Below are 19,144 nucleotides of genomic sequence, written 5' to 3'. Positions count from 1 at the left end.
ATGCCCTGGCGACTGAGAAAGTCTGCTTCCCAGTTTTCCACGCCTGGGATGTGAACTGCAGATATGGTGGACGCTCTGCTTTCCACCCACGTCAAAATCCGCTGGACTTCTTGAAAAGCTTGGCGACTGCGTGTTCCCCCTTGGTGGTTGATGTACGCCACCGCCGTGGAATTGTCCGACTGAATCCGAATCTGCTTGCCTTCCAGCCATTGTTGGAAGGCTCGCAGGGCAAGATAGATTGCTCTGATTTCCAGAACATTGATCTGCAAGGTGGACTCTTCCTGAGTCCACGTCCCCTGAGCCCTGTGGTGGAGAAACACCGCTCCCCACCCTGATAGGCTCGCATCTGTCGTGACCACTGCCCAGGACGGGGGAAGGAACGACTTTCCCTGTGACAATGAGTTGGGGAGAAGCCACCAACGTAGAGAGTCCTTGGCAGTCTGAGAGAGGGAGACAGTCCTGTCGAGGGACGTCGATTTCCCATCCCATTGGCGCAGAATGTCCCATTGGAGAGGGCGCAGATGAAACTGCGCGAACGGGACTGCCTCCATTGCTGCTACCATCTTTCCTAGGAAATGCATGAGGCGCCTCAGTGAGTGCGACTGGCTCTGAAGGAGAGATTGCACTCCAGTCCGTAGCGAGCACTGCTTGTCCAGTGGAAGCCTCACTATCGCTGATAGAGTATGAAACTCCATGCCAAGATAAGTCAGAGATTGGGTCGGGGTTAGATGAGACTTTGGAAAGTTGATAATCCACCCGAAAGTCTGGAGAGTGTCTAGCGCCACCTTCAGACTGTGTTGGCATGCTTCTTGAGAGGATGCCTTTATAAGCAGGTCGTCTAGGTACGGGATGACCGAGTGACCCTGCGAGTGCAGAACAGCTACTACTGCTGCCATGACTTTGGTGAAGACCCGGGGGGCTGTTGCCAGACCGAAGGGTAACGCTACGAACTGTAGGTGCTCGTCGTGTATGACGAAACGTAGGAAACGCTGATGCTCTGGTGCAATCGGCACGTGGAGATACGCATCTTTGATGTCTATTGATGCTAGAAAATCTCCCTGAGACATTGAGGCTATGACGGAGCGTAGGGATTCCATCCGGAACCTCCTGACTTTTACGTGTCTGTTGAGCAACTTCAGATCCAGGACGGGACGATACGATCCGTCCTTTTTTGGGACCACAAACAGATTGGAGTAAAAACCGTGACCCTGTTCCTGAAGAGGGACGGAGGTCACCACTCCTTCCGCCTTTAGAGCGGCCACCGCCTGCAACAGAGCATCGGCTCGGTCTGGTGGTGGAGAAGTTCTGAAGAAACGAGTTGGCGGACGAGAACTGAACTCTATCCTGTACCCGTGAGATAGAATATCTCTCACCCAACGGTCTTTGACATTTGCTAGCCAAATGTCGCCAAAGTGGGACAGCCTCCCACCGACCGCGGGTGTGGGCATCGGAGACCGCAAGTCAGGAGGACGTCGTTTTGGCAACGGTTCCTCCGGCTGGTCTTTTTGGGCGTGACTGAGACCTCCAAGAATTTGAACGTCTCTGGTCCGTTTGAGTCTTTTTTGACGAGGCGAATTGGGACCTGCCCTGTCCTCGAAAGGACCGATAACCAGACTGACCCCTCCTCTGTTGGGGCTTGTTTTGTCTGTGTTGCGGTAAGGAAGAGTCCTTACCCTTGGAGTGTTTGATGATTTCATCCAAACGCTCTCCAAACAATCGGTCACGAGAAAAAGGCAAATTGGTTAAGCACTTCTTGGAATGAGAATCTGCTTTCCAATGTCTCAACCACAGAGCCCTACGCAAAACAACTGAGTTGGCTGACGCCACTGCCGTGCGGCTTGTAGCGTCAAGAACAGCATTAATCGCGTACGACGCGAATGCCGCCATTTGCGAGGTCAATGGTGCTACCTGCGGGGCAAATGCACGTGTGACTGAGTCGACTCGCGCAAGCCCGGCCGTGATAGCTTGGAGTGCCCATACGGCCGCAAAAGAAGGCGCTAATGACGCTCCAATCGCTTCATAGATGGATTTCAGCCAGAGCTCCATCTGCCTGTCAGTGGCATCTTTAAGTGCCGCTCCATCTTCAACAGCAACCAAGGATCTGGCTGCAAGCCTGGAAATTGGAGGATCCACTTTTGGACACTGGGTCCAACCCTTGACCACTTCAGAGGGAAAAGGGTAGCGTGTATCTTTAAGTCGTTTAGGAAAACGCCTTTCAGGATAAGCGTGGGGTTTCTGGATTGCGTCTCTGAAGTCAGCGTGGTCCAGAAAAGTGCTTAATGTACGCTTAGGGTATCTGAAATGGATTCTCTCGTGCTGCGAAGCTGACTCCTCTACAGGAGGAGCTGGTGGGGAAATATTCAACATCTTATTGATGTTAAATATAAGATCATTAACTATTGCGTCACCATCTGGTGTATCTAGATTGAGAGCGGTCCCTGGATCAGAATCCTGATCAGTTAAGTCCGCCTCATCACCCATAGATTCATCCCGCTGGGATCCAGACCATTGAGATGAATGTGAGGGCCCGTCATAACGAGCCCGCTTAGGCTGCCCGGGGCCATCGTCCGAGTCAGAGTCTTCACCCTGAGGTGTAGATGCCCGTCCCGGAGCTAGGAGCTGAGGGGGACCAGGGGGCAATACATGCACAGTGTCCGTGGTCTGAAGTACAGGCCTAGCTCGCAATGTGTCAAGAATTTGTGACATAGTGAGAGACATTCTGTCAGCAAAAGCTGCAAACTCAGTTCCTGTCACCTGGACAGCATTCACAGGTGGTACACCCTGGGTCACGTCCAGCAGAGGTCCCGACTGTGCAAGCGCCGCAGGGGCCGAGCACTGCACACAATGGGGGTCCGTGGAGCCTGCCGGTAGAAAAGTCCCACATGCGGTGCAGGAAGCATACAATGTCTGTGCCTTGGCACCCTTGCGTTTTACGGGCGACATGCTGCTGGCTCTCTGCATGTGAGAGAGTCTATAGCCAAAGGGCGACCAGCGCTATGCAGTACAAAGTATTTGTAGAAACAAAATACTAAGAATACTACGAGCACAAGAGGGGGTGAGCCCTGAGGGCTGCTTACCGCCCGCTGAACAGCGGGTAAGAGGCTGCAGAACTGCCTTGTCTGGGTCTCCCCGGCTCCCCTCTGCAGCTCAGCGTGTCAGCAAGAATGGCTGCCGGCTTCTGTGGAGAGGGGCGGTCCGTGGGAGTTCCCAAACAAAAGTGCGGGAACAGTGTCCCCTCTGTGCTGACTGTGAGGGCTGGAGTATGTAAAAACGACTCCAGCCCTCAGCGCTGATGCACTGGCCAGCGTCCCGCCCCTCTCCTGACTGGCAGGTCTGTGGGCGGGAACGAACGAAAGCAGGCCGCAAAAGCCGGGGACTCGAGTTATCAGCGCGGCCGCCGTAAAAGCGCGGGCCGCGCTGAAGTCCCCGGCGCACCGCAAGTGCCAGCCGCGCCGCTGTTCGAGCGGCCGGCGCCCGAGTTCTAGACGTGGGCAGCGTCCCGCCCCTCTCCTGACTGGCAGGTCTGGGGGCGGGAACGAAAGGAAGCAGGCCGCAAAAGCCGGGGACTGTAGTTATCAGCGCGGCCGCCGTAAAAGCGCAGGCCGCGCTGAAGTCCCCGGCGCACTACAAGTGCCAGCCGCGCCGCAGTCCCAGCGGCCGGCGCGGCCTATTCCCATAAATGTGCCTGCTTCAGCAGAGCTGAATGAGGCCATGGCACAGGCGCCGCAGCGCTGATGTCCCCCGGCGCACTACAACACCCAGCATGCTGCGGTGTGAGCGCCAGATACACGGGGACACAGAGTACCTTGAGGAAGCAGGGCCATGTCCCTGATGTACTCCGCTCCATCCAGCATCTTCTCCAGGGGCTGTAGATGGAGCACGGTCTCTGTGCCTGGAGACCGGTAAATCCCACTTCACCCAGAGCCCTGTAAAAAGGGATGGGGAAGGAATCAGCATGTGGGCTCCTGCCGCCGTACCCGCAATGGGTACCTCAACCTTACAAACACCTCCGACATAAGTGGGGTGAGAAGGGAGCATGCTGGGAGTCTATATAGACCCTCTTTTCTTCCATCCGACATAGTCAGCAGCTGCTGCTGACTAAAAACAATGGAGCTATGCGTGCGTGTCTGACCTCCTTGCGCACAAAGCTAAAACTGAGGAATCTGTACTCCTACGGGAGGGTGTATAGCCAGAAGGGGAGGGGCCTTACACTTTTAAGTGTAGTTCTTTGTGCGGCCTCCAGAGGCAGTAGCTATACACCCCACTGTCTGGGTCTCCCAATTAGGAGCGAAAAAGAAAAAAACCATTCCACTCTAACCAATATTAGCCTGTGTGTCAGCGCACATGAGCGATTATTTTTTCAGCCATAACCGCAGCATGCTGAGACTGTACTGCGATCCTGTTTTCTCTCGCACCCATTCAAGTCAATGGGGCGAGAGAAAAATCTCATTGCACTCGCAGTACACTGGTGTACCGCAAGTGCAGGGCGAGAATGGCAATAGCCAGCTATGGAGGAGACAGGGAGAGAAATCCCTCCCTCCCTCAGAGCCTGCCCGCCCCCCCCTGGCAGCTGAGGTCCGCTCGCACAGTCGAACCTCAGTTGCAGGGACACTCGCATGACACTCAGCTCTGCTGTACTGCCAGCGTGAGGCGAGTGTCATGCAAGGGGATCGCAGTAATCCCAGTGTGGCCCCAGCCTTACTGTTCGGGTCTGTTCATCTCTAGTGATGAGCAAGCCCTACCCTGCTCGGGTGCTCTGTGCTCGTAACGAGCAGTCGGACACTCGGATGTGCGCAACTTTTGTACCAAGTATAATGCAAATCAATGGAGAACGCAAAAATTTTTTTGCAAGAGTTCGGCCTTACACCAAGTCCAGGCTAGAACGTTTGTATCCATGATTACAGAGGAGCATGACTATCAGTCACTTGAATAGAACAGGTTATAGAGTTGAGCAAAAAGACTGGCAGGTCTGACGTCCAACCCGGCACTCTGACAGCCGAAACAGGACAACAGGAATTTAAAAATGTCATGATTAAGAGTGCTGCGTCACTCGAAACGCGTAGCTGACGTCAGTCATGACTGTTATGTGCCAAAGAAAAATAAAAAAATAGCAAAAAATTAGGAACTCTGTGGAAGCTGGACTTTTCTTCCTTCATGGGCAACAGGAATTTCCTTAACCATCACTTGCACGACGGCATCATGGGCGCCTCGCGATTACTAGACGCTCGTGACGTCCTGACTTGCTCGATGAACTAGGCTTTAGGGTCCACATCTTTTTGCTCATCTCTAGTTATAAGAGTTGGTGCGGGGATAATAGCTAGGCAATCATTCTGCAGTAGACTCTAGGACAGCCATTCACAGGAGGACAGGTTCACCCAGGAGGATTTTTTGGTCAGTGTGCAGCATGGACAACACACTGACATGGGAACAAAACATTGCTTGTGCCGTGAGGGTCCGCATTTACCGTGGGTCAGAATGGATGCATATTAGATGATGGAGGCCACTGAATGAGGACGATCCCAAATTCCCTCTGTGTGAGTCCATGTTCACCATCCCCCCCCCCAAAGCCCAGCTCCTTACTGCAGTCTTCTGACTCGTCCAGGATCTCGGATTTTATTATCTCCTCAATAACATCTTCCAGCGTGACCAGACCCATCACCTCATAGAAGGGGTCTCCTTCTCCTTCATTATTCACCTTCTGTACAATGGCCATGTGGGACTTGCCTGGGAAAACACGGTATAAACACAAACATACATGATTATCTAAAGGATAAATTCATAAAAGGAAGAAGTCTTCAGGTCAGAGTTGTGAGAGAATACAATCCATTTTGTTTTTATAGAAACCTTGTCTTATAACTAATGTCATAGGGCTCAGCTAACACTGATGTGTGGGGACGTTTCACATTTCTACACACACCCCTGCAGCTCTTATTGGTGCATAGTTCTGAGGAGTTATTTCTTTGTTTGTGATACTATATAAACTGATCACATGATGTAATAAAGCAGAAACTTTCAGTACGCCACAAAGTGTGTGTGCTGCAATGATCTCCCGAGCGTTTGTAAAACAAATCTTACTAATTTGGAGTTCCAATGGCATAGGAGTGTATTTCGCTCAGTGTCAAAACTATTATTGTATGAAGACTACTCCATGGATCATGTACACGGTCTACTGACGTTTCCCAGGTTTAGACATCTTCTGCCCCCATTTAGTCTAAAGCAATGTTTCCCAACTCCAGTCCTCAAGGATCACCAACAGTGCTCGTTTCAGGATATCCTTAGCATTGTAGAGGTGCTGGAATAATCGCTTGTGCACCTAATTAACATATCAATTGTGTAATGCTGAGAAAATCCTGAGAACATGCCCTGTTGGTGATTCCCGAGGAATGGAGTTGGAGAATATTGGTCTAGATCCTCCTCCACATCTATATTTTACCGCATGAATTCTCAACTGGCTGACCACAGTCTGAACCCCAACCAGGGACGTCTAGACCCAAGAACTAAGACAGCAGGTCTGCCTTCCGAATACAGGGGTGACCCAGGATACAAGGCCCTAATGCTCAATTAACATTTTGGATGTGAGCTGGGGTCTGAGATAGATTTTGGGGTCTGGTTTGTCCAGATCCTACATCTTAATTAGCAGTTCTGTCTACCGAGGTGGAAATGCTGCTGTGGCCTGGTGTACAGGGTAATGATGCTGGCCAAGGGTCCTAATTACATTTTTGGATTTGAGCTGGGGTCTGAGATTTTGGTTTGTCTAAATCTTAGATGCTATACAGCAGGTCTGCCTACTGGGGTGGAAATGCTGCTGTGGCCTGGTGTACAGGGCAATGACGCTGGCCAAGGGTCCTAATTAAACTTTTGGATGTGAGCTGGGGTCTGAGATTTCGGGGTTTGATTTGACCAGATCTTATATCCCATACAGCAGGTCTGCCTACCGAGGTGGAAATGCTGCTATGGCCTGGTACACAGGGAAATTAAGCTCGCCAAGGATCCTAATTAAATTTAAGGATCTGAATTAATTTTGGGATCTGATCTAGGATACTGAATTAAGGGACTCAATCTGATCCGGTTCTCAAAGAAATATTTGGAATAAATGTATTCTACAAAGTTTGTGAACAGCATAACATTTCCTGCTGGTGTTGAGTTTGGACCTTCTCGTGACCACAGAAATAGGTAAGTGGACTTTTACTAAATAAAGCAGTACACCCCAGCGTTATTCAACCTTTCTTTTCGTTACAGGTCGGGCACAGGAATTTGCTTAGACTCTGGGCATTATCAGAACCCCTCACCCTTCTTGAATTCCTCCAGCACTGCGTCTAGCTTGGTGTCACTGAATACAAAGTGGACCGGGTGACTGTAGAAGCGCGTAATGGTGCTCAGTGGGGTGCAATCCTCCGGGTCCACAAAGGCCAAGTCCTTCAGGTAGAGGATGTCCACGATGTTGGATCGCTCATTCTCATACACGGGAATTCGGGTGTAGCCGCTCTCCATGATACTGGACATGGTGTTGAAGTCGAGCAGGGCATCTCCGGGTAGCATGAAGCAGTCTTTCACAGGGGTCAGTATATCCTCCACTGTCCGGTTCCTCAGCGCCCCTTTGCTGAATTCGTCCCGCACCAGCTCACTGTAGGGATCCCCACATCTGGCCAGTTCTAATATTCGCAGTCTCAGGCGGCAGCAGCTCGGGTCCTGACCAAAGACCTTCTCAAAGATCCAGGATAGAGGAAATGAGAAAGGCACGGGCAAGAGCAGAAAGAAGTGAGTGAGCCATAGGCACTTGGATGCCAGCCAAGGACCCCAGACGGCAGTAATGGCGGCCGGCAGGGCCTCTCCAACAAAGAAGAGCAGTCCCGCTGCTGCAAAAATGGCGCCAGCTATGGAGTTGATGGCATAGTACATCAGGACGGCTACGGTGGCATTGGTGATGCAGCACAAGGTCAGGAGGGAGAGGAGTGTGTAGCCTCCCCAGCGGGCCCGGAGGTAGTCCAGACGGGTGGCCACGGATCTCTCCGAGGGGGAGCCCCAGTCCTTCAGGATGCCCAGTTCTGGGGGTTCTAGGGTGAGGGTGCTCAGCTGCAGCCCACGGAGGAGGCCGGACAGCACGACGCAGACCACGATGAGCAGGGCCAACAGCCACACGTCCAGGTAGTCCCTCTGGGAGGCGTTTACGCCCTGGAGCCTGGAGGTGGGCGAGAAGCGGGCGCACTGCTGCTCAGCCCTCACCCAGGGCGGCTTCTCCTCCTCATCCTCTGCCACAGTGAGCACAGTGTCCCCCCCGGGGTACAGGCTCCAGGCTGCCCCCTGCCGGACACACAGGCTGTACAGCACACCCCTCCCCCCTCTCAGCCCGTCCTGCACCCGCACAGTCACCAGGCCGGAGTGCTCTCCGCACACCACGAACTCCTCCACAAGGTGCACGGGGGAGGCAGCTGCAGGCGCGCAGCCCTGGCCCTCAGGGGCCCCAATGGACAACCAGGGCCAGGTATCATTCCGTAACCCTGAGCCATAGAGCCGGAGCCGGAAAAGTGACCCAGGACGAGCGATAATCACACCTCCACTCATGGACACGCCACTGCCATCTTCCAGTCGCAGTCCTACCACCTGGGCCTGGTCCCCGGCCTCACCTACCAGCGAGGCCGCACTTGTTACCCCTAATGCGGCCAAAAGCAGAAGCCGCACAGCAGCAGCGGCGGCGGCCATGTTGGTAGAGGCAAAAGACAAATAGCCGTCCCCCACATACACCGAGTCCGACAGCCAATCACAGCGAGCCGCTGCTCCTCCAGCTCAACAAATAGGAATTGCCGCAGTCTCCACCAACCAATAAAACACAAAAGGTGCGGGAAGTGGGCGTGGCTACGGTGTTGCTGCTATAAACAAGGAGGGGATCGCAGACAGACTTAACCCCTTGTGTACCCAGAGGGCAAAATTAAAAAAAACAACGGAGAGAACAGATTAGTGACAGAACAGAGGGCGGCATTGTGTGGAGGCTGGCACCGCGGGCACCGGGCATAAAGCCTGGGGGGCAGCGGCTCCGCCAGCAACTGAACAGCCGGCACATCCGCATTCAGGGCATTCCAGGCATCGGGTTACGTCTGCAGTCACCTGAGCCCCTCCGTAACGGCTCCCACTGGTGACAGCTCCCACTGGTGACAGCTCCCGCCCTCCCAGCCATCCACTGTCACTGAGAAACTAAAGCACAAAGTTTGTGAGAAAGCTGTGACGGGATACACCGCGCTCAGGCACTAGGGCAAAGACAAAACATTTTTGGAGAAAAAAAGCTCCCAGTTTTCTCCTATATGTCAGATTATACACAAATGCAATAGATCCATTAACCCCTGACGCTCTACAGCCGGATGGTCACACAGCATCCGTCAGGTCAGAACGTGAGAAAACAGATCTGATAACTAATTGCTATTAATCTTCTGTTTGAAGATTGCCAGGAGGTGTAGATTGGGTGCAGGAATATGCTGTAGAAATTTCAGCACCAAGTCTGCATCTCTTTTCCCCCCAAAAAATGCGGGTTGCAGGTCTGTGAACTCAGTGACCTCACCCAGGGTGAGGTCACTGAGTTTAATGAGGTCAGGTTACCTGAAATCACAGGTGGAGGGCCTGGGAACCTCCAGCTGTGACCGCAAATAACCTGAGTGACCTCACAGCTCATGACTGCAGCTAAGTCGTCTTTGCCTGAAGCTCACAGTGAGCGGTCATTTTCTGTGCCCCCCATCCCCTTTGTCACTTCAGATGTAGCAGAGCTAGAATCGACGTGGGATCTCGTGTGGATTATGTCAGACCTGTGGGGGTGTTTTTTATGGGTTAACAAGGGGGTGAAAGAGGTTTTATTTTCTTGTAATTTCTTTGAAATAGAGGATTTTTAGGTGTTCGTATTTATTTCTTTTCACTTATAGTTTAGTAATGCGGGTCTCATAGATGACTTCCATTACTAACCTAAAGCTTAGTGGCAGCTGTGAGCGGTTATTAAATGCTCATTACCACGATTCCCACCTCACCAGGGCAATCAGGAAGAGCCGGCTAAAGTTCTGGGAGTCTCACATCTAATGGTAGAACAATCCTCAGCAGCTGAAGGCTGCTAGTTTTAAGCTGAGGGGCCATGGGCCTCCCCAGCCTCAGAATATCAGCCCCCAGCTGTTGGCTTTATCATGGCTGGGTATCAAAATTGGAGGGGACAGCACGCCATTTTTAAAATTATTTAAATTATTAAAACAGCGCACAGTTGGGGGCTTTAGCCATATGCCTTATTTGTGTTGGGTATCATAATATGGCGGGGCGCTATGCTCATTATTTTTTAATTTATTTTTACACCACAATACAGCTGCAGACTGTCTGTGATTAAAATCAGTCATACGCTGTCTGCAACCAATTAAAAACACTGGGAGTGCCAGTGGGCGGGAAAAACAGTGCATATGTATGAATGATAATGAGCGGCCCTGGAAGCAGTTACAGCCGCACCAGAGACTCGGCAAGTATAGTGCGCTTGCTTTATTCTTTTTTTTCTTTATTTTTCCTTTATTATTTTTATTACCTGAGTTGCTGGAGCAGAATCATTACCTGGAGTTCCCGGGAATTCTGGGTTTGGCATCTGAACTTTTACAGTCCAATTCCACCTATCACCACTTACCGGTACTGAGATTTTCTTTCCCCCATGACAGCACCACACGAGAGGCTAATCCACCTCAAAATGACAGGAAACTTACTAAATTAAAGGGCGGCACCTCTCCGCATCAAATGAGTTACAGACCATGAGAGAACATAGTTATATATCAACAAATGGCCCAAACCCATAGAATACACACCCAAAACAACCAATTATTGTGTACCCAAACCAGTGATAAGGAGGGAATATATCGGTGCTGTCATCATGGGCTCTAGAAAATCCCATTACTGGCAAGTAATTTAGTCTTTTCTGAAAGACAGCACCACATGAGATCTACAGCGAGCGCAATTCCCTTAGGTTGCGTGCCCACAATCAGGGTTTACAGTGTCTTGGATGTAGTGTGTATTCCCTGCCTCCAAATCGCTGCGTACAAGCACAGTGGATGGTATTTCTAGAAATGCTGTGCCTACTGCGCTTGTTTTTCTCACAGCATAAACTGACATGTGGTTCGGGCTTCCTTGTCAATTTATTGCTGCAGATCTGCGAGTATTCTCCGCAGGGAGAACAGAGAGAAAGACAGCAGTGGCCCAAACCCTGATCATGGGCACAAGCAGTTGCGGTGTTCTGCAGACAGCACTCGCAGGAGAGGACACGCTATGTCCAGGACGCAGCATGTCCTGGATCGTGGGCACGTACTCTAAGGGATGGACCATAGATTACAGAACCCTTCTCCAAAAAGAAAAGGTCATTAGAAGAGCATAGATTCATTCTATAGTGCCTATATAAGGTGAAGATCAAGTTTCTGCCTTACATACTGTATTTGGTCAACTAATGCCTCCGCTTTCTCAGCCCATGAAGTCGCAATTGCCCGAATTGAATGGAGTTTATTGCCTCCTGGGACTGAATTACCACTAGCAGAGTAGGCTAGGCTAATGGCTTTGCTAATCGACTAAAGCTGGTGTCACACATAACGACGACGACAACGACGTCGCTGCTACGTCACCATTTTCTGTGACGTTGCAGCGACGTCCCGTCGCTGTCGCTGTGTGTGACATCCAGCAACGACCTGGCCCCTGCTGTGAGGTCGCCGGTCGTTGCTGAATGTCCAGCTTCATTTTTTGGTCGTCACTCTCCCGCTGTGACACACACATCGCTGTGTGTGACAGCGAGAGAGCGACGAAATGAAGCGATCAGGAGCCGGCACTGGCAGCTGCGGTAAGCTGTAACCAGCGTAAACATCGGGTAACCAAGGGAAGACCTTTCCCTGGTTACCCGATGTTTACGCTGGTTACCAGCCTCCGCTCTTGCTGCCAGTGCCGGCTCCTGCACTGTGACATGTGGCTGCAGTACACATCGGGTAATTAACCCGATGTATACTGTAGCAAGGAGAGCAAGGAGCCAGCGCTAAGCAGTGCGCGCGGCTCCTTGCTCTCTGCACTGTGACATGTAGCTGCAGCACATATCGGGTTAATTAACCCGATGTGTACTGTACCTAGGAGAGCAAGGAGCCAGCGCTAAGCGCGGCTCCCTGCTCTCTGCACATGTAGCACAGCGACGTTATGATCGCTGCTTCTGCTGTGTTTGACAGCTAAGCAGCGATCATAACAGCGACTTACAAGGTCGCTGTTACGTCACCGAAAATGGTGACGTAACAGCGACGTCGTTGTCGCTGTCGCTTAGTGTGACACCAGCTTTAGGCCTTTAGTCCTTTTCTAGAGCCCGGAAAGGAGATAAATAGTGATTGGCTCTTCCTCCAGGGTTTGGTCTTTAAAACGTACTCTAAGATGGACCTTCTCATGTGTAAGATGTGAATCTTATTCTCCTTTGAGTTATTAGGCGTAGCGCAAACGATGGCAGTATCATCTCCTGACTTCTATGGAATATAGATGCAACCTTCTGAAGGTAGGCTCGGTTTGGTCTTATAACCACTCTCATCAAACACCTGCATAAAAGAGTGATCCACTGATAAGGACTTGATATCACTAACCCTACAGGCCGAGGTCAGCGTCACCAAGAGCGTTATCTTCAAGGTAAAGTTTTTATTTGTTGCAGATAAAGGGTTCAGAGGGAGCCCCCCTTTAAAGCCTCCAGCACTAAATTCAGATCCCACGGAGGCACTCTAGGAATATGGGCTGGCCAACCCCTATCACATGCCTTGATCGATCTAGCAAACCATCTGTTGCCTGCCAGATCACAATTAAAAAAAGCCCTAAGGCGGATACCTGTACTTTGAGAGGGCTGGAGGATAGCCTCAAGTCTAAACCTTTTTGAAGGAATTCTAGGATAGACCCTAGCAGGACCTCGTAACCTGGCTGACCCCCGTGAAAAGACAGGTATTTCCTCCAGGTCTTTTCAAAAATTCTCATTGTTCTTAGTTTTGTACTTCTAAGAAAAGTGGACACTAAATTAGGGGGAAAGTCCTTCTGGACTTGAAGCTCTCTTACAAATTCAAGTTTTGTGAAATACAGCCCCATCTCTTGTGGATGCCAGAACGGACCCTGACTGAGGAGATCTGGTACATCTGGAAGGGTCCAAGGAGTAGAAATTGACACTAGCCTCAGCAAATAAAACCATGGCCTCGTGGACAAGAAAGGGGCTATGAGCATAATTCTTGCCCCGTTCTCCAGGATCTTCTTCAGGCTGAGGGAATCACTATGGGAGGAAAGGAATAAGCCAGGTCACCTTTCCAGGCAATCTTGAACGCAGCTGCCACGTAAGGCGACTCCTTGGGATTAAAGGAACCAAACTTCCTTACCTTCTTGTTCTATTTGCAAAGAGGTCTTTACTTGGAAGGCCCCATAGGTCCACTACTTGTTGAAAGACTATTTAAAGGCCACTCCTCCTGTTTCACAGAACTGTGGCTTAAGCTGGGTTTACACACTGCAACATCTCAAACGACATCGCTGTAACGTCACCGGTTTTGTGACGCAATAGCGATGTTGTTTGCGATGTTGCAGTGTGTGAAACCTATCAGCGACCTGGCCCCTGCTGTGAAGTTGTAATCGTTACAAATCGTTCAGGACCATTCCTAGGTCTTTTGTTTCCTGCTGTGCAGCATGAAGTTTCAGTGTGTGAAGACTTTGCAGCGACTTTGTTAGCAACTTCCCTTTCAAAAGGCTGCTTATCAACGTCCCCAACAACCAGCTAGGTCGCTCTGCAGGTCCGGATCGCTGTTGCGTTGTTGGACAGGTTTGCCTGTTTGACAGCTCACCAGCGACTTAGCAGAGACTTAGGGAGGTCGCTGTTATGTCACAAAACCGGTGACGTTACAGCGATGTCCTTTGCGATGTTGCAGTGTGTAAACCCAGCTTTAGGAAGTTGTCCTTGATGTTTTCTTTTCCCTTTATGTGCAGTGCTGATAATGATAACAATGCTCTTCTGCTAACTTGAAGATGTCCTCCGCTACTTCGATCTTGTTTCCCCCTGATGGTTTCCTTACACGACCAATGTCTGGTTGTCTGAGAGGATACAGACATGCAGACTCTGGAGAATTGAAAGAAAAAGCTTCACCGCATATTTCTCTGCCAGAAGTTCTTTTAGGTTGGCGGAACCCTTTCTCTCTTACGGCAACCAAGTCCGTTGGGCTATGCCACCCTGAAGATGAGCCCCAGCCTCTCAAACTTGCATGCGTGGTTTCTATTTCTGTATCCCGACTTACCCATAGAACTCCTTTTGATAAGTTCTCCACACTTAACTACTATGCGAGGGGCTCAATTGCAACTGAAGAGAGATGTAATCTTACTTCTAAACTCCCTTTTAGCCTTCTTTTTGCCTAATAGCACCTCCCGCTGTAGTCGCCAGGTGTGGAATTAAGCCCACAGAACTGCTGGGGTGAACAAAGTTAAGGGCTCCAACAGAGACATCACTTTTCTGAAAGACAGAAAGATTGGTTATAGCTTCCAAAACTAGGTAAAAAAACCTTTTATTTCTTTTCACCTGAAACTAAAAAGGAGACCTAAAAAGGACCAGATTTTCAAAGGGACTCATTTTGAGGGTTGTTTTTTTTTAGATTTAGCTGCCAACCTAACCCTCCAGGGTGGCTCTGACCCTTGTCAACTGAGAGCTGTACTGTTCCTCTGAACTGCTTACTACCAGAAAATCATCCAGGTATGGTATAACCTGTGTATCTTGTTCTCAAAGATGTGCTGTTACCTCTGAAATCACCATGGTAAAAACTCTTCGGGCCATGGACAGACCAAAAGGAAGCACACTCAACTGGAAAAGCCTGACCTGGTTGTTTATGTGTATTTCTGATGTACTATATGGATCAGGAAATGGTAATATGCGTCCTCTAGATCCAACACGCTCATTAACCTGAAAAAGGAGTTTTAAAAGCTGATTTTATCTACTCCATCTTGAAAGGCCCATAAATCAGTTTCTTCAAATTGATGATGGTCCTGAAGGAGATGTTTGGTTTCCTTAACAACAAGAGGGGAATAGACTCCCCTTCCTACTTCTGCTGGAATTTCTCTCAGTTTCCGTATTAGATTGAGGACTTCACTTTCCAGGGCTGCCTGCTGTTCCAGTGACCTTTTGAAGGGAGTTAAGACAAATGAGGATGGAAGGAGCAATTAGAAATTTCAACCTCAGGCTTGCCTTTATTACATCCAGGATCCAAGCGCTGGAAGAGATCTTCACCCATGTAGGGAAGAAGAGGGAAAATCTTTCTCCTACCCGGAAAACAGCGTCACTAGGATGACTTTTTCCCTCTTGAGGAGAGACATCCAAACATGAACCCTCTGTTCTTTATCTTTTAGCCATCCCATTTCTTCTGATGTCTGGAAGATCGTCTTTGGCCCTATGTTCTCCTCCAAAAGGATCACCTATATTTCGGGATCTACAGATTAGGGAAGCCTTTTTTCCCATCACCTGCCTTGTTTATTATTTCATCCAGAAAGGGGCTGAAGAGGAATTCAACATCCGTTGGGATGGAGCACAGTTTTGTTTTAGACAGAACATCCTCGGTCTACTCTTGAGCCACAGTGACCTACTGGCTGCGTTGGGCAAGCCCGCTCAACTGGCCTCCAACAAACAGAATCCGCTAAGGAGTTTGCCAAGAAAGCTGCTTCCTCACACAGAAGAGGGAGAGAGGCGAGGATTTTATCCCTCAACACATTGTCTTTAATCTGGTCTTCCAGCTGGTCTATCCAGATCATTGTAGAGCTGTCCGTGGAAGTTGTGGAGATGGCCGGCTTCAAGGCTCCTGCCGAGGATTCCCAGGTTAGCTTAAGAAAACCTTCAGCCTTCCAATCCAAGGGAGTCTCATTCTCAAAAAAGCAGTGTAGATTTTGTAGATTTGACGACTGCCACATCCACCTTTGGAACATCACTACAGAAGACAGTCTCCTCATCCTCAAAAGGGTACCCTCTTTTTGATGAAAAGGGGAATGAACCTCTTTTCTCTTACCTACCCCACTCTTTTTAAACAAGGGCTATAATTTTGTCACCAACAGGGAATGTGTAATATTTTTCTGCACCAATCTCCCAATGTACTGCACTGATCTTAGCATCTTAAATTCAGTAATGGCCATAGTGGCTCTTACAACCTTGACCCGAGTGTACATCACTTCAGTAGAGAAACAGGGCCTACCCCCTGCACCGCCATCAGAGGAGGAAAAGGAGGAGGAAACACTCTGACTTATCGTAATCACTAGAATGAGAGGTTACTACCCTGGACCTAGATTTCTCACACTTATCCCTCTTTTGATGAATTAAGGATTTAAGGGAATTTTTTACTTCAATTTTAAATGACTGATCTCAGGTCCATAGCAAAGGTCGGGGATTCCTTGGAAACCTGCTACACAGCCTTTTCTGCCATGAGCTGGTAAATTACATTGACAGAGTGCGTACTCCTTATTCTTAAAAGGAATCTGTCACCAAGTGTTTTCTACCTCATCTGAGAGCAGCATAATGTAGAGACAGAGACCCTAATTTCAGCGATGTGAAACTTACTGAGCAATTTGCGGTCATTTGCTTTCTTGGCCTTTTGTCAGAGAATATGAATGATAATCTTTTTTTCCACTCATGGTCAGTGGTTGGGTGAAGCCATTTATTGTCAAACTACTGTGTTTTCTCTTTTTAAATTATTGAATGTTCTCAGTGAGAGGAACAAAATTATAATCTTGTGATACCTTTTTAAATCATAATGACAACTAAAAACATCCAAATGATCCTGATGAAAAGTTCACATACTCCAGTTCTTAATACAGTGTATTGCCCCCTCTAACATCAATGACAGCTTGAAGTCTTTTGTGGTAGTTGTGGATGAGGCGCTTTATTTTCTCAGATGGTAAAGCTGCTCATTCTTCTTGGCACAAAGCCTCCAATTCCTGGGCTTTCTTGCATGAACTGCGCCCTTGAGTTCTCCCCAGAGTCACTCAATTATATTGAGGTCAGGAGACTGATATGGCCACTCCAGAACCTTCACTTTGTTCTGCTCTAGCCAAGGACAGGTCGACTTGGCCTTGTGTTTTGGATCGTTGACATGCTGGAATGTCCAAGTACATCCCATGCGCAGCTTCCTCAGGTCTAAGAAGTGCAAATTTGCTTCCAGTATTTGCTGATAACGTGCTGCATTCATCTTTCCTGCAACTTTGACCAAGTTTCCTGTGCCTTTGTAGCGCACACATCATCAGCGATCCACCTCCGTGCTTTACAGTAAGAATGGTGTTCCTTTCATTATAGGCCTTGTTGACACCTCTCCAAATGTATCGTTTATGCTTGTGGCCAAAAAGTTTTATTTTGGTCTGACCACTCCAAATTACCTTGTTCCAAAAGTTTGGAGGCTTGTCTCTGTGCGGTTTGGCGTATTGTAGGCAAGATACTTTGTGGCATTTGCACAATAATGGCTTTATTCTGGCAACTCGACCATGCAGCCCATTTTATTCAAGTGCCTCCTGATTGTGCATCTTGAAACAGCCACACCGCTAGTTTTCAGTGAGTCGTGCATTTCAGCTGATGTTATTTGTGGGTTTTTCTTTGCATACTGAACAATTTTCCTGGCAGTTATGGCTGAAATTTTTGATGGACTACCTGATCATGGTTCGGTTTTTACTTGATTTTCCATTTGTTAATCACCGTTTGAACACTGGTGACTGGCATTATCAATTGCTTGGATCTCTTTTTGTATCCCTGTCCTGTTTTATACAGTTCAACTATCTTTTCCCATAGATCCGTTGACAATTCTTTTGCTTTCATCATGACTCACAATCCAGAAACGTCAGTGGCTGGAAAAAGATGCAAGAGTCTGTCTGGATCCTAGAAACTCACTCAGCTTTTATGCGCACACACGGATAACAAGCAAACAGGTCACAGGTGAGAAGGTTGCCTTTTATTAGCCATTCAAACCCATTTATGTTAATTTCTGTGCATATTATCAGACCAAAATCACCAGGGTATGTGAACGTTTGATCAGAGTCATTTGGATGTTTTTGGTTGTCGTTATGATTTGAAAAGAGAAAACACAGAAAATGGCTTCACCCAACCACTAACCAGGAGTGGGGAGAGAAGAAAAAAAAAAAAAAAAGATTATGTTACCATTCATATTCTCTGAGTATCGAGAGTGAGAAAAACCGGGCACCGCTACTCCAAAGCAAGGTGTTGCTGTAAGTTCATTCCTAGAAAGCAGAAAAGCTGGGTGCACGTCCTAGGGCATAGACCATGTGTAAGATCCAAGGAGAGACTAAATCAGGCGGCACTCAACGGCATCCAAATAGAATTATTCAAGCATTTTCATGCCGAAGGGTATTTGTGGTGGGGGGAGGGTGAGGACAGGTCACAAAGCCGGACAACGGCGAGCCGTTTCGCACCTTTCTGCTTCCACGGGTCCAGACCACCCGTGGAAGCACAAAGGTGCAAAACGGCTCGCCATCGTCCGGCGTTGTGACCTATCCTCACCTGTACCCTTTGGCATGAAAATGCTTGAATAAATCTGTTATTTGGATGCCGTTGAGTGGCGCCTGATTTAGTCTCTCCTTGGAACATTCATATTCTCTGAAAAATGGTCAAAGAAGCAAAAAATCTGGTGGGGTATGTAAACTTTTTAGCACAACTGTCCCTGGCAGCATGCCAAGTAGTCCTGTAATGAAAATCTACCGCTGATTAAACAGTGATTTTATCAAATCTACACTAAGCAGGTCAGTGACATGTCCGCAATCAGGATCTCTGGCTCTACATTATGCTTCTCTTAGATTAGGTGGCAAAAACCTGGTGACAGATTCCCTTTAAGCTTCATGGAATAACCCGAGCAATGGTTCCATGGCCTCCAGGGTCCATCTCGATCCACTCCACTTTTCTGACTGGTTTTATTGGCCCTCCCAGTGTTTCTGATGTTACAGGTGCTAGGTCTGTCCTGACGCTGCCGCGGAACATGTTGTACTTGCCTCAGATTCTGCACTGAACTTAGATACTGCTCTACAGGCTTGTTTCACCCTCTACTGAGGACACATGCACATTCGATGTTGAGTGTACATGTAATTATGTAATATCAACAGCTATTCTTCACGATTTCACTATAAAAGAGTTCTCAAGCTA

General features: G+C 48.9%; 1 protein-coding gene across 3 annotated transcripts in view; it reads right to left on the bottom strand.

Annotated features, from left to right (window-relative positions):
- CNNM3 (cyclin and CBS domain divalent metal cation transport mediator 3) overlaps positions 1–8,721 on the bottom strand; it is a 73,545-nt gene extending 64,824 nt beyond the window's left edge. For all 3 annotated transcript variants that reach the window (XM_075346212.1, XM_075346213.1, XM_075346214.1), the window contains exons 1-2: positions 7,290–8,721; positions 5,581–5,724 (exon numbers count right to left, since the gene is read on the bottom strand). In XM_075346212.1, the coding sequence (XP_075202327.1) occupies positions 5,581–5,724; positions 7,290–8,700 (1,555 nt within the window). In that variant the 5' untranslated portion in view covers positions 8,701–8,721. The remainder of the gene's footprint in view (positions 1–5,580; positions 5,725–7,289) is intronic.
- Between the last annotated feature and the right edge of the window lie 10,423 nt (positions 8,722–19,144).

Source organism: Anomaloglossus baeobatrachus, chromosome 4, assembly GCF_048569485.1.
Source record: "Anomaloglossus baeobatrachus isolate aAnoBae1 chromosome 4, aAnoBae1.hap1, whole genome shotgun sequence".
In the NCBI taxonomy this organism is placed as follows: domain Eukaryota; kingdom Metazoa; phylum Chordata; class Amphibia; order Anura; family Aromobatidae; genus Anomaloglossus; species Anomaloglossus baeobatrachus.
This window is presented reverse-complemented; position numbering and strand designations above follow the sequence as displayed.